Source organism: Halichoeres trimaculatus, unplaced genomic scaffold (assembly GCF_033239565.1).
Source record: "Halichoeres trimaculatus isolate MK-OKI-2021-1 unplaced genomic scaffold, fHalTri1.1 fHalTri1_scaffold_8, whole genome shotgun sequence".
Taxonomy (NCBI): Eukaryota; Metazoa; Chordata; class Actinopteri; order Labriformes; family Labridae; genus Halichoeres; species Halichoeres trimaculatus.
The window spans coordinates 34,879,826-34,891,874 of record NW_027437186.1 but is presented as its reverse complement, the minus strand read 5'-3'; the positions used below and the strand labels follow the sequence as shown (position 1 = coordinate 34,891,874).

General features: G+C 42.8%; 1 protein-coding gene across 1 annotated transcript in view; it reads left to right on the top strand.

Annotated features, from left to right (window-relative positions):
* kcnk12 (potassium channel, subfamily K, member 12) overlaps positions 1-4,549 on the top strand; it is a 50,639-nt gene extending 46,090 nt beyond the window's left edge. Inside the window, exon 2 of the mRNA XM_074675908.1 lies at positions 2,951-4,549. Coding sequence (XP_074532009.1) covers positions 2,951-3,843 — 893 coding nt within the window. The 3' untranslated portion in view covers positions 3,844-4,549. The remainder of the gene's footprint in view (positions 1-2,950) is intronic.
* The last annotated feature ends 7,500 nt before the right edge of the window (positions 4,550-12,049 follow it).

Sequence of the window (12,049 nt, the reverse complement as noted above, 5' to 3'; positions counted from 1 at the left end):
GATCTGTTTTAATGGTTTATGAGACTCCTCCGCAGTCAAACTCTTTTCAGAGTCAATAGAAATGATTTTATCTGAGTGAGGAAACAAAACTCAAACACACTCACCCGCTGGCTCAAACACCAGCGCAGCAGAGTCTGAGCTGCACCTGTGACACTCCTTGAGATTGTGAAGAGCTCCTCAGAGTTTCGGCTGAATCCATAAACATCCTCCCGTCTCCTCCCGTAACCTCGTCCTCGGCTTGAACACTCAGTCTAATTGACTCTAAAATCCAAAGATAGCAGGAAGCCAAAGCAGACAGCCGGGAGAAAAAGATGCTCCCATGTCTACCTGAGCTCACTGCTGGCACCTGTCCCTCTCCTCAAAGTTACTCCCCTGACCTTGCTCCTTGTCTTCTTATCATTAGAGACAATCAGTGGAGTAACAAGAGTGATTCAAGTTTATACACTGTGTTCATGCAGTAACACTTTACTATATTGATATATTCAAGGGTGTTGATGCACATTTTGTGCATCCAAAGCTGCAGGAACTTTTCCCTAAGACAAGGAACCTTTACCCAACACAACCAGGGTCTAGATCAGTGGCCAATCTATGGGCAGGGTCTGGCTGGGCCTTGGCCTGGCCGATTAATCTGCTTTCTGTTTCCTGGATCCCAAATCCGCCAGCCGCACCAAAAACAACTCATTTAGAAATTACTGGCATTTACAAACTGGAAGAAAAAAATGGCAAAATTGTCAGATTGTCAAGTTTCCGAGGGTACCTGAACACATCTCAAGTGACACCAGCAACATGTCTCAACAGACCAGAAAAGATGGGAGAATTTCATGACATCGCTTTGATTCTTGTGTCTTCTTTGAAAATTTGCAGAAAATAAACCATTTGTTCTCGCTAAATTCTGTGAAAGGCAAAAAATCTACGCTTCTTCCTGCTTTCAGAAAGTCCTGAATGATCGACTTACACCCCCTATTTACGCTTCAAAAATCCTTTGAATTTTGCCTTACCCAACAGAGGTGTAGGACTTTATACTGCAGTGAAAAGTGAGTCCACAATGAGAAAAAAAAATCCAAACATCACCACTATTACTCCTACGTTCCTTAGGCTGTGTACATGAAATTGTGGTGTACACTAATTTCTTATTTTTCCCATTTTCAAAGGATAGCAACAGAGAAATTCAGTTCAAGTTTTTCTTTTTCTTTGATGATTTATAGCTTTTAAGTTTTGTTTCACTGCATGAAGCCTATAGCCATGGTTGTCTGGCAAAGTGAAGAGAAGAATGAGACAGCAGTGACAGAAACAAACAACAACCAGAAACTGCTTGGGCTTCTGAGGGTTGAACTGACTTACTATGTAGTTTTCAGTCCTTATTTCTTCATATCACTAGATTCAACTGCACGATTTATGGACTTCAATGTGTGGCCAGTTTTATCTCGGTCCTGTCACAGATTGATTTCTGGTTTCACCACTAGTCTAAATAGTGTCCTTGAAGCCCTGTTTCCACCAAGCTGTTCAGTTTGGTTCGGCACTGTATGGCACGCATGTTGTGGTGTTTCCACTGACTAGTCTCTTAATATTGTCTTTTAATGCTTGCCGTCCTGTTTTCTGCTGTCAATCCCTTTTTATTGCCTTTTCTTTATCTTGATGATTGATGTTTTTAGCTTTTATTTTCATCCTCATGCTCTCGTTTTATATTGTTTGGTTCTTGTATTGTCTGGGTTCATATGTCATGTTTTTTTGTTTGTTTTTTTGTTTATTTGTTTGAACGGGACAGTGCACACTGATGAACATGTTAAAACATGTAAAAATGCCGGATTGTAGCTTTACGCAAATTTCCATCTGTAGTCCCATTTACATAGAAACATATTGAGACAGTACAACATTTCATAGTAAGAATAAAAGAAAAAAAAAAAGGAGCAGTATTAATATAAAACAAGCATTGACAGTGAAAGACACCAAGTGACACTACAGTATTTTTAAGACAAACTAAGCCTTAAGTTTTATTTTCTTTGTGATGAAGCTTGTGTTCCTTGTTTTATGTCCTGACTGTTGTCAAAACACTTTGAAAACTGTTTTTAAAAGTGCTAAACAAATAAAGTTGTTATTATAATCTCAGGACAGATCCCCACATGACCAAGATGAACCGTCACACTTTTTTGGACCCTTCAGACTACCATTGATTGGCCAAAAGAATGGTCACTTCCTGTGCAACAGCGGCTGCTGTACTTCTCCTGGCGGCACACACTCTGTTTACGGTGTCACATTTTTCTTCTTCATTTGATTTATTAGAGGGGTACACTGTTTCGCACTGGTATGCGGTCAACATAACTGGCGCAGCTATCAGCATCCTGCTTACACGCCGCCTACCACAAGGGGGCAGGGTTGGTTGTGGAAACACAAACAGTATCAGGTTTTACCGATCCAAAATGTCCCAAACCGTACTGATCTGAACTGGACTGCTTGGCTTAAAGTTTCTCTTGGACTATAAGTGTGTCTTAGCTCTATGTTGTTTTTGCCTGTTTTGCGGCACCACAGCCTCGTTTGTTATTTATCTTCATCTGTTTTCTAACTTAACAACATGAAGCTTCATTTGCGCGAAGATCTTTCTTCGTTATCTCCCTGTTTCATGTTTTATCATCCCCTTCGTCTGTCACAGTGAGATACTGCACCCTCATGTTTCAGAAGAAGCTTACAGTCTTATAATCTGTCCTCTTCTGCACCTCTCTGTGTGTATTCAGCTCCATCCTCTCCTTTACATCATTTCCACAAATGTTTGAAACTTCAGCCTAATTCAAAAACCTCATTTGGATTTGAGGGTTTTTCGCTTTCACGCTTTGCTTCCCCGTCCTTTAATCAGAAACTTCTTGAGAGAAATCTGAAGAGAGAAACCAGAGGGTGAAAATCTGCTCTCGCTGTCACTTCGCAGACTAACTGCCTGTTATCTTTCCTGTCTCTGCAGGTTTCGGGATGACAACACCTGTGACAGTTGCAGGCAAGGTGTTCCTAATCTTTTACGGGCTCCTGGGCTGTGCTGCCACCATCCTCTTCTTCAACCTCTTCCTGGAGCGGATCATCACGCTGCTCGCCGTGGTGATGAAGGCGGTGAGGGAGCGGAGGATCATCAACAGCGGTTTGCTTCCACCAGGAATCCGCCATGACTTCTCGGCGTACTCCCTCCCGGGCTGGAAGCCGTCTGTGTACCACGTGATGCTGATCCTCGGCCTGTCAGCCATCACCATCTCCTGCTGCGCGTCAGCCATGTACACCCCCGTGGAGAGCTGGGCCTACTTAGACTCACTCTACTTCTGCTTTGTCACCTTCAGCACCATCGGCTTTGGAGACTTCGTGAGCAGTCAGAGCGCCGCTTACGAATACCAGAGCCTCTACAGTGTGGCGAACTTCTTCTTCATACTGATGGGAGTTTGTTGCATCTACTCGCTCTTCAACGTCATCTCGATCGTCATTAAACAGGTGCTCAACTGGATGCTGGAGAAAATGAGCTGCTTGTTTTGCCAGCGCTGTAATAAGGCCAACCTCCTCCTCGGGAGACGTAACGCCATCCGCCCAGGTTCTAAGGGTCGCCAGGGCCGCTTTGGCCCGCCGCCTGACTCAGACGGACCTTGTGATAGTGACACTGAGGGACGCAGACTGTCAGGGGAGATGATCTCCATGAAGGACTTGGCAGCCTCTAACAAGGTGTCGCTGGCCATCATGCAGAAGCAGCTGTCTGAGTCTGCAAACGGATACCCCAGGACAGTCTGCGGCAGCTCACGCCATAATGGATTCTCTGGGGGGGTTGGCGCGCTCGGTATCATGAACAACAGGCTGGCAGAGACGAGTAACTCCAGGTAGAGGCAGCGAGGCGGGGAGAGCTCTCCGAACTGTGTGACAAACCTCGAGGTGGATTTAAAAAACACTCAGCTTTCAGAGGGGAATGCAAGTGACTCTTGTTTTGCATGATGTGTACCATTTATTTGGAAACTTCTGGCTGGAATTACAAGCCTGTGGTCGAATAAACAGGTGAAACGGTGATGGTTGTAGCAATGATGGCATGACGAGAGAACCACAGAGTCCACAAAGACCCGTAAATCAATACTGAAGTAGGGCTGCCCCATAAAAACAGACCAAACATCTGTCGATTAGAGCGTCCTGGCTGTCCAAATATGTCTCTGTTTGGTCCGTAAAACAGGAAAACATCACAAAAAATTTAGGAGCTGCTGCTTGTGATGCTGCAAAACCTAATGTATCTTTTTGTCCAGTTACTAACCTTTTTTTTTTGGAAAGCGGTTGGTTTTGAAGCTGATATATCCATGAAACAGGCCTCAAGTCTCCCATAGCAATACAACAAAGTACAGCGGACTATGGGCTGTCTGGCTGGGTACCCAATCCAAAAACTTTAAAAAACTAGCGAAATTGTCTCAAGATTCTCAAGTTTCCAAAGGTACCTGAACATATCTCAAATGACGCCACAACATATCCAAACAGACCAGAGAATTTCATCGACTTCGCTTTGATTCTTGTGTCTTCTTTGGAAATACACAGAAAATAGAACATAGGCCGAATTCTGTGAAAGGCAAAAAATTAAATTAAAGCGTCCTGGCTGTCCAAATATTTGTCCGTTTGGTGGTTGATAAAACAGGAAACTGTCACAACAAATTTGATTGACAACAAATTAAGGAGCTAGCTGCTCAGTTTGCCAGTTTGCAGTGTCAAGCAAAAGCTAAAGACAACCAAAACAAAAAAAGCAAAGAAATTTCAAACTTTATGTTTGAACTAAATCAGGAGAAAGATATTCAGTCAGAAACATGGGCAGGGTTAAAAGTAGACCAGTATGGAGCAATCCTAAGTACCCCCAAAGATCCAGCACCAGAGGAAGTATTTGCTGTCTCCCAAACCGTTATTCAAAACCAGTCAGGGTTGCACTCTCAGCAAGAAAACACATCTGCTGATGTCATGTCATCCCAAACAACACTTTGTCTCTCTATTAATTACTTCTTGCTCACACTGAATTGGTTCTGAACCATTTGTTTTAATCTGTGCTGGACCGAGCCCAGCTTCTTGTGCTGTGGGCCTTTGGCAGACAGTTGTTTGATACAGAATGGGCATTAGAGGAGGTCGTAAACAAAACAGTACGTAAGACAAGAAGCATGTGAGAAGATGGTCAGGGATTGAACCAGACCCTATAATTTCTCATCATACAAAAAAAAAATCTACACATTTTTTTAAAGTAATGATCCACTTAATATAGTAATTAAAGTTATTTATTTTCTAAGAAGCACTTTCTTAAATAATATTAAAGGTCCCATATCCTGCTCCTTTTCTGCAGTTTAATCTGGATCATTGATGTCTTCATGAAATGGTAGTAACATGTTTTGTTCCAAAAAGCCAATAAACCAAGCACAGCAGCATTGTTTCCAGGCTCTCATAGCCCCTCTGTTCAGAACGCTCTGATTTAGTGGGCGTGGCCTTCATATGTAAATGAGCCACCGCTGATACCGCCCCGCTCTTCCACGTCACTGAGAGCGGCGCCACGAGCTCAGAGTGCACAATCTTTAGAAAAGAGCAAAGCTTGTTTACCAGAACATTACAGGCTAAAACAACAGGCTAACCGCAGCTAAAGTTAACGTCCTGAAGCTAACACAGAGACAGGGGGGACACTGAGGAAACTAGCACACACATGCACAGTTTTACTGAGTGTAGCTGGAACATTTCCTTGATAAATGAACTCTAGACACTTAGTCTGTCTTCTTCTGAGATGGGAAGCTTGAGCATGGAACTATGTGGCTGTTTACAGCCAAAAACAGAGCAGTGATGGCTCTTCAACTTTGGTATTCTCCTCCCCGCTGCTGGAGAGCTTTCTCTTCAGCAGCAGGGAGGGGGTTCGGGGGTATCTGCTTTGGTGGACCAATCAGGTTAGACTAGCTTCTGATTGGTCAAAAATGGAAATCGCTGACATCGGCAAATCCCCAAAATCCAAACAGCTCGTTTAAGGTCAGGATTAAACATTCACAGGAACTACTACGTACAGGTTTAGTCATTAAATATCACATTTTGTGGGCTGGGAGGAAAGCCAAAGACCCACAAATTTCACTAAAAGACTTGATAAAGTGATTTTTGCATAATATGGGACCTTTAAATTTCTTCTACAGGTATTAAAATATTTCCCCTATTTCCCCAAAGATGCATGAATCTGAGGTGTTGGTGTTGTAACCCCAGCTTGAGTTTAACACTGCTTCCTTCCCTGATCATCACTCTTTGGCTTCTAGCAGGCAGCCCAGTTTATGAGGCCCTCGTAAGATAAATTTCTGAAAGACTTACAACACTTTTATATTTCATTTCTGTGATGTAGCACAATATATATCCCAACTTATCCTCCTTCCCTCTATAACTCCAACAATCTGATGCCCCCTTCCCCTCAAAAGTAGACCTTTAAATGTTTCTTTTCTTACTGTAAACAAAATCAGCATCAGCAGCTAACTGTCAGAGCAAAGACCACGAGTCGACTTGAAAAACCTTCAGCCTGGGGCAGCCCTACGTGGGAGCGTGAGGACCACCAATCAGCCATTTCATTAACCTCAAACACTACGCAGATCAAATCTGAGACTCTAAATGTCAGTGTTAGTCTGCGGAGGACAAAGTCGATGATTCATGATCGATATATCGAACTTATATGAGTGGATTGTTGCGCTGTGAAGGAGCCGAGCGTTCAGTGCCGCCGGGCTTCATCTGAATGTAAATATTGAATGCTGATAAAGTGTAATCTCTAAATGATATAGCACATACAGATCTATGCATTATACCTCTCATGCATTTTTTGCACCACCATCTCTAGACCTTCCATTGATTGTGTAACCCCACTTTTTCCTGACACGGTTCAACTTTTACCCTCAGGTGATTGATTTCATATCTGCGGACGGGCGTGGAAAGAGGAGTTTAGACGCGTGCGGCTGTGATTCAGCTGATTCTGACAGGGTTGTAGTGAGTCTGCCAAACTAACAAACCACAAAGAGTAATTTCCCAGAGCTGGAGCTTGGGTTGAAGAATGAAAATCCATTTCTCGTGAGAGGAGGACTTGCTTTCTTATCAGCTCAGAAAATGCTTCGACGGCCAAAGACTTTGACTGGAGGGGTAAAAGAAGGCACCTTCCAGCTCTTTTTTCTTTTTGAAGCAAACAGATGTCTGCCAGGAAAACAAATGATAGAGGTTTGCAATGTGTTATTACTCTCTTAAAGCAGAATATGTTTTTGTGAAGCAGAACGAAAAAGAAAAAAGGTCATGAGTTTCGTTTAAGTGAAATGTAAAGGAGTCACTGAAGAAAAGGAGAGGGTGAAATTGGGATGAATTGATCACGAAGGCGCATTATGTTAAATAATGCAGATTAAAAGTAGCCGGGTCAATGTGGAGTACAAAACACAACCCTCCAGGATTCCTCCTCTTGCATCTTCTTATCTTCTCTGAGGTTGTTTTTGTCTGATTTACCCAGAGCCAGCAGAGGCTGATTTTCCCCGTGAATCAAGCATAAGAGTGTAGCCGAGGTCTAATAAATGGGAGGCGTTTGCAGAGGTTTCTTTCCTGTCAGGCTGCACGATCAATGTCCGGGAAGCAGGCAACTATCTCTTCCGAGCCAGCAGTGATTTAGTGCAGCGCGATGGTGTTTGATGTTTCGCAAACAGCCGACAGAGGAGGAGACGTTGTTACTTAAACTGTCTGTGAGGCGGTGAAGGAGGAGGTGATGTAGAAGCAGGCCCTGGTGACAGCAGAAGAGATAGTCTGGTGGTGTTGATCCACTCCTTTCATATCCAAATTCATGCCCGATGGATAATCGATGGCTTCTCCAAGGCGAGGTGTCCGTCTTTAAACTCCAACATCCTCCCAGGCCGCTCACTTCCTCCTTCTCTTCTCTGTCATGATCTGCATTCTCTTTGAACACATGGCACCAAAACACAGGGGCATGTCAAGACTGGCCGAACGAGGTATCCAACAAGGAAGTGACTTCAGGATCTCAAAAGGGAAACATCTAAAAATTTAACACGACCAATGAAAAAGTTCTTTGCTGAAATGCTATAAAAGCTAAAAACAGTCCAGTGTGTTGTTTTAAACCTTTGATTGTATGCAAAGATGGACATCCTCTCCATTGATTACACCCCTATTTATGGAGAAATCAAACAATGTGCATAATCCAGATTTCAAAGTTTCTTTTGTTTATAAAAGACAAATAAGAAAAAATGATTTCTGACCCTTCTCGTTGAAATATTTGATGCTAAAGTTGGGGATGCTGTGGGGCAACATTGATTTAAACACTGCTTTAAGGTGTGTGAAGTGTAGCTTGTGCTAACCGTGTTAGCATCCCCATCCTTTGGTCCTCCTTCCAGATTAACATCCATATGTTACTGTTAGTTACACTTTATTCCAGTAAAGGAATCAAATCCAGTTTAACCACACACAGTCCTTCCTACAACTTAAATCACCATTTTCTTGCCAATTACCAGATGTCATTGGTCATCTGTGCCTGTTCACATCTGGGTGGTTGAGCATTACAAGCCCCGTTTCCACCAAGAGGTTCAGTTCAGTTAGTCTCGGTCCAGCACGCATTTTGTGGCATTTCCACTGACCAACCTAAGGACAGATCCCCAAGTTTCTGAGACGAACCGTCCCACTTTTTGGGACCCTTCAGTTGGAGTGGGACGCTAAACCGACCGAACTGACTGACCTGTGCATCAGAGGCTGCTGTATTCTTCCTGGCAGCACACAGCCTTCTCTGAAACAAAGCTTGATTGCTGTATGACTTTCATTGTTGCTCTTTTTTTTACCGTGTCACATTTTTTCTTCTTCGTTGGATTTGTACACTGTGTCGCCCTTCTATGGCATCACACTATTATTGTACTATTGTAGCTGACACAGCTATTGGCATCCACCTTACACATCTGCTACCAAGGCCTCGTTTGCATGACGTTTCATCTGAAAACGCTAAAACTCAACAAAAATGCAGTGAAAAAAATCTGTGTTTACACGGAAACACAGAGGGACTGAAAATGCTGTAGTAAGCATGCCAGGCCTGTAGTCAGCGCTATAACTGTATTGTCCAGAAGCTGCTTTTGGGAGATTTCAACCAAAGTAGAGTTGGGTCAATCATCTGGTGTATTGGGGAATACTAACTGCAAAAGTGGAGCAACAGATGCTCATTTTGTTAAAGACAGTCAGCAGATTCAGCAGATTCAGCAGCACAAGCACAACACTGTAGTCTGCGACGATCGTAACAACAGTACTGTTGTCCTGTTCTGTGTAAACGTTAGGCTGAAACGCATCAAAACTTTTGCGTTTCAGCCTAAAACCGTTGTCGTGTAAACGGCCCCCAAAAGAAGGAAAACAAAAACAGGATCAGGTTTTACTGATCCAACCTGTACCAAACTGTACTGATCCAAACTGGACTGCTTGGTGGAAGTGGGGCTATAGTTTTATAGCAGTAGCTATGACTGGAGCTACAGCCCTGGATCCAGAGTCTATGTGGTGATAAAGTCAAAGAAAAGGCATCTTGCTCCTTCCTTTAACCTAAACAACACATTCAACTTCCTTAAACAGACGGCAAAGATCCATCAGTCTTGTTTGAAACCCACCGCTGTGAAAAGTTCAGTGACTCTTGTGTTCGTATTGTTTCGTTTCTCCATGAAGGAGGCAGGTTTTACGAGAGAGGTAATCATGTTGTCCATCTTTTGAACAATCTTAGGTTTAACATAAATCTCGCCTCAAACCAAAATGAAAACCAATCAGGATTTCCTGACGACCCCCCGCCCTCTGCACCAACCCCTCTGCTTCCTTTATTCTCACAGATCCCGGCTCTCTCCTCACGCTCATCACCCTTACACTGTGAATACGATGAGACATGCCATAAATGTTTGTGTATATATAAAGCATCGGGGTGTCTTACAAAGCGCTTTTACAAAAAAAAGGTGTGAATTGAATCATTGTTATTTTCATCCTGTTTGTGCATAGATCTGAATAATTCCCTGTACTCAAATGTGTCACCAAGAGGAATAGAGAAAATGACTCAGGTAGTTAAATCTTCAGGCTTGTCTTAGTTTTTCCTGCATGCCATTATGGTAAAGCCATACGAGATAGCTGTATATAAAACAGAGGACTCTTTCAAGTCTATTTTTCTACATATAGCTTTCAAATATCTACATGTGAATGATTGAGGAAGTCTCACTGTCATATTTCTCTTACTCAAAATGCAGCAATCAGAACTGAACCACCCTGAAAACAGATGTGGGGTCAGAAAAGGGACACTGGTGTTACGGATGTAAAAGAGTAGAGTGATATTTTGGAAAATCACTTTCTTACAGAGAATTAAAGGAGAAGATTGGTACCACTCAAAGGAAAGTCTGAAAAGTACATTTTTACCTGGAGCTGGTTGGCTTTGTTCAGTGTGAAAACTGGAGCTGGAAAGACGTGTTAGATTTACTCAAAGTCTCTTTCAGAAGGATGTGAGCTGCTTTTCAAAACTGCATGATGGTCATGTTTTTAAAGGGGCTGTGAGGAGTTTCAAAGTAATCTCGAGAAAGTCTCACTTTAGATTGTTATCCACACTTTAAAATAAGATTATCAGCACCAATATAGGTTAAAAACTACTTCATAGCTTCTCGATCAGATTGAGCAAGACTGGATTGAAATTGTGATGGTGGACACTGGAGCCTAACTGTCAGACAGAAAAAGGATAGAAGAGCAGAAGAAAGAGAAACAGGAGAGAGATAGAGCACGAGCTAAAGGCTAAAAGGGCTAAACTGTTTGTGCTAATGTTGACTCCAACCCACAGTCAGCAGTTATTCTGCAGTGATCTGTTCAAACTTGAGAGTCTATCAATAAAATGAAGAGTGAGGTTACGTTAGCTCTGATTGGTAGATGACTGGCATGACAGAACCAGGATTCACTAACGTTAGCGGTACATATGGACAGCTAATAAACTACTGTACGAACTGACAGTTAGCTTGTTCTCATGTTATCATACGGACACGTCGTAGCTGCTAGTAGCGCTACATAAAGCTGGCCGGTTTCTGAAATGGAAAATGAAGCATATCGGCCATTGCGGCCATAATGGAAGTGGCAGGGGTTTGCGTACAGCTATAAGGCACCTGTCGGTCACCTGACCCTGAGCTGGGCCTCTGTTTAGACAAGCTCGCGATCTTAATATCCTCTGAACGGCCGAGTTAGAAAAAAAATCACCCCCCTCGTACAATGTGCGCTGGTAGCAAAATTAGCGACTCCGACAGGAGACATTTTTTGAGCCAGGCTGTAAATAGGTTAATTTCTGCGACTTCTGGTACTTCCGAAGCCAGCATTAAAGGGACAGTTCCGTTTTTTTGAAGTGGGGTTGTATGAGCTCTATGTGACCACTAAGGACATTAGATACAGTAGAAAGTTGTCTCCTCTCCCTCAGTAAGACACAAACTTTAATCGATGGTGACGAGGAAATAGACGCTAACAGGGAAATACTGTACCAGATTCAAAGGCTATTTTCTCTGCCTACAAGAACTAAAATCAAAAAGTAATACCACAATTTAAGAGTACGCTACATAAAATAATTTTTAAGTGCATTAAGTCTTCAGAAATATGTGACCGGCGCCCGAAGCATAGCTTGTTTACATTCCATACAGCTGAAAGGAGGAGGGGGGACGGAGCGCGCTAGCACTGCGCGGAGGACACATGACCAGTTAGTTAGGTCCAGATAAATGTTTATATTTCTGATTCCCTTGAAACAGACACGGACAAACGAACTGTACTGATAAATACCTAACCTCGTCGTGTTGTATCCTATAAAACATAAGGTTGAACGAGGAAACACACGCCTGGTTAAAAGTTACATCTTTACAACAGTGTGCATAAGACTCCAGGCTAGAAGGTGGCGCTGCAGTCACATTAAAACAAATTCCGACACATGTTTAGTACTTTTTTATTCAGGGCACGTTCATTTAAGACCCTAGACCAAAACCTTTGCTGTTTAATAAAAAAGATCTCCAGCCTTGTTCAGGAAAGATAAAACACATCAGTCAGTCTCTGATGGGCA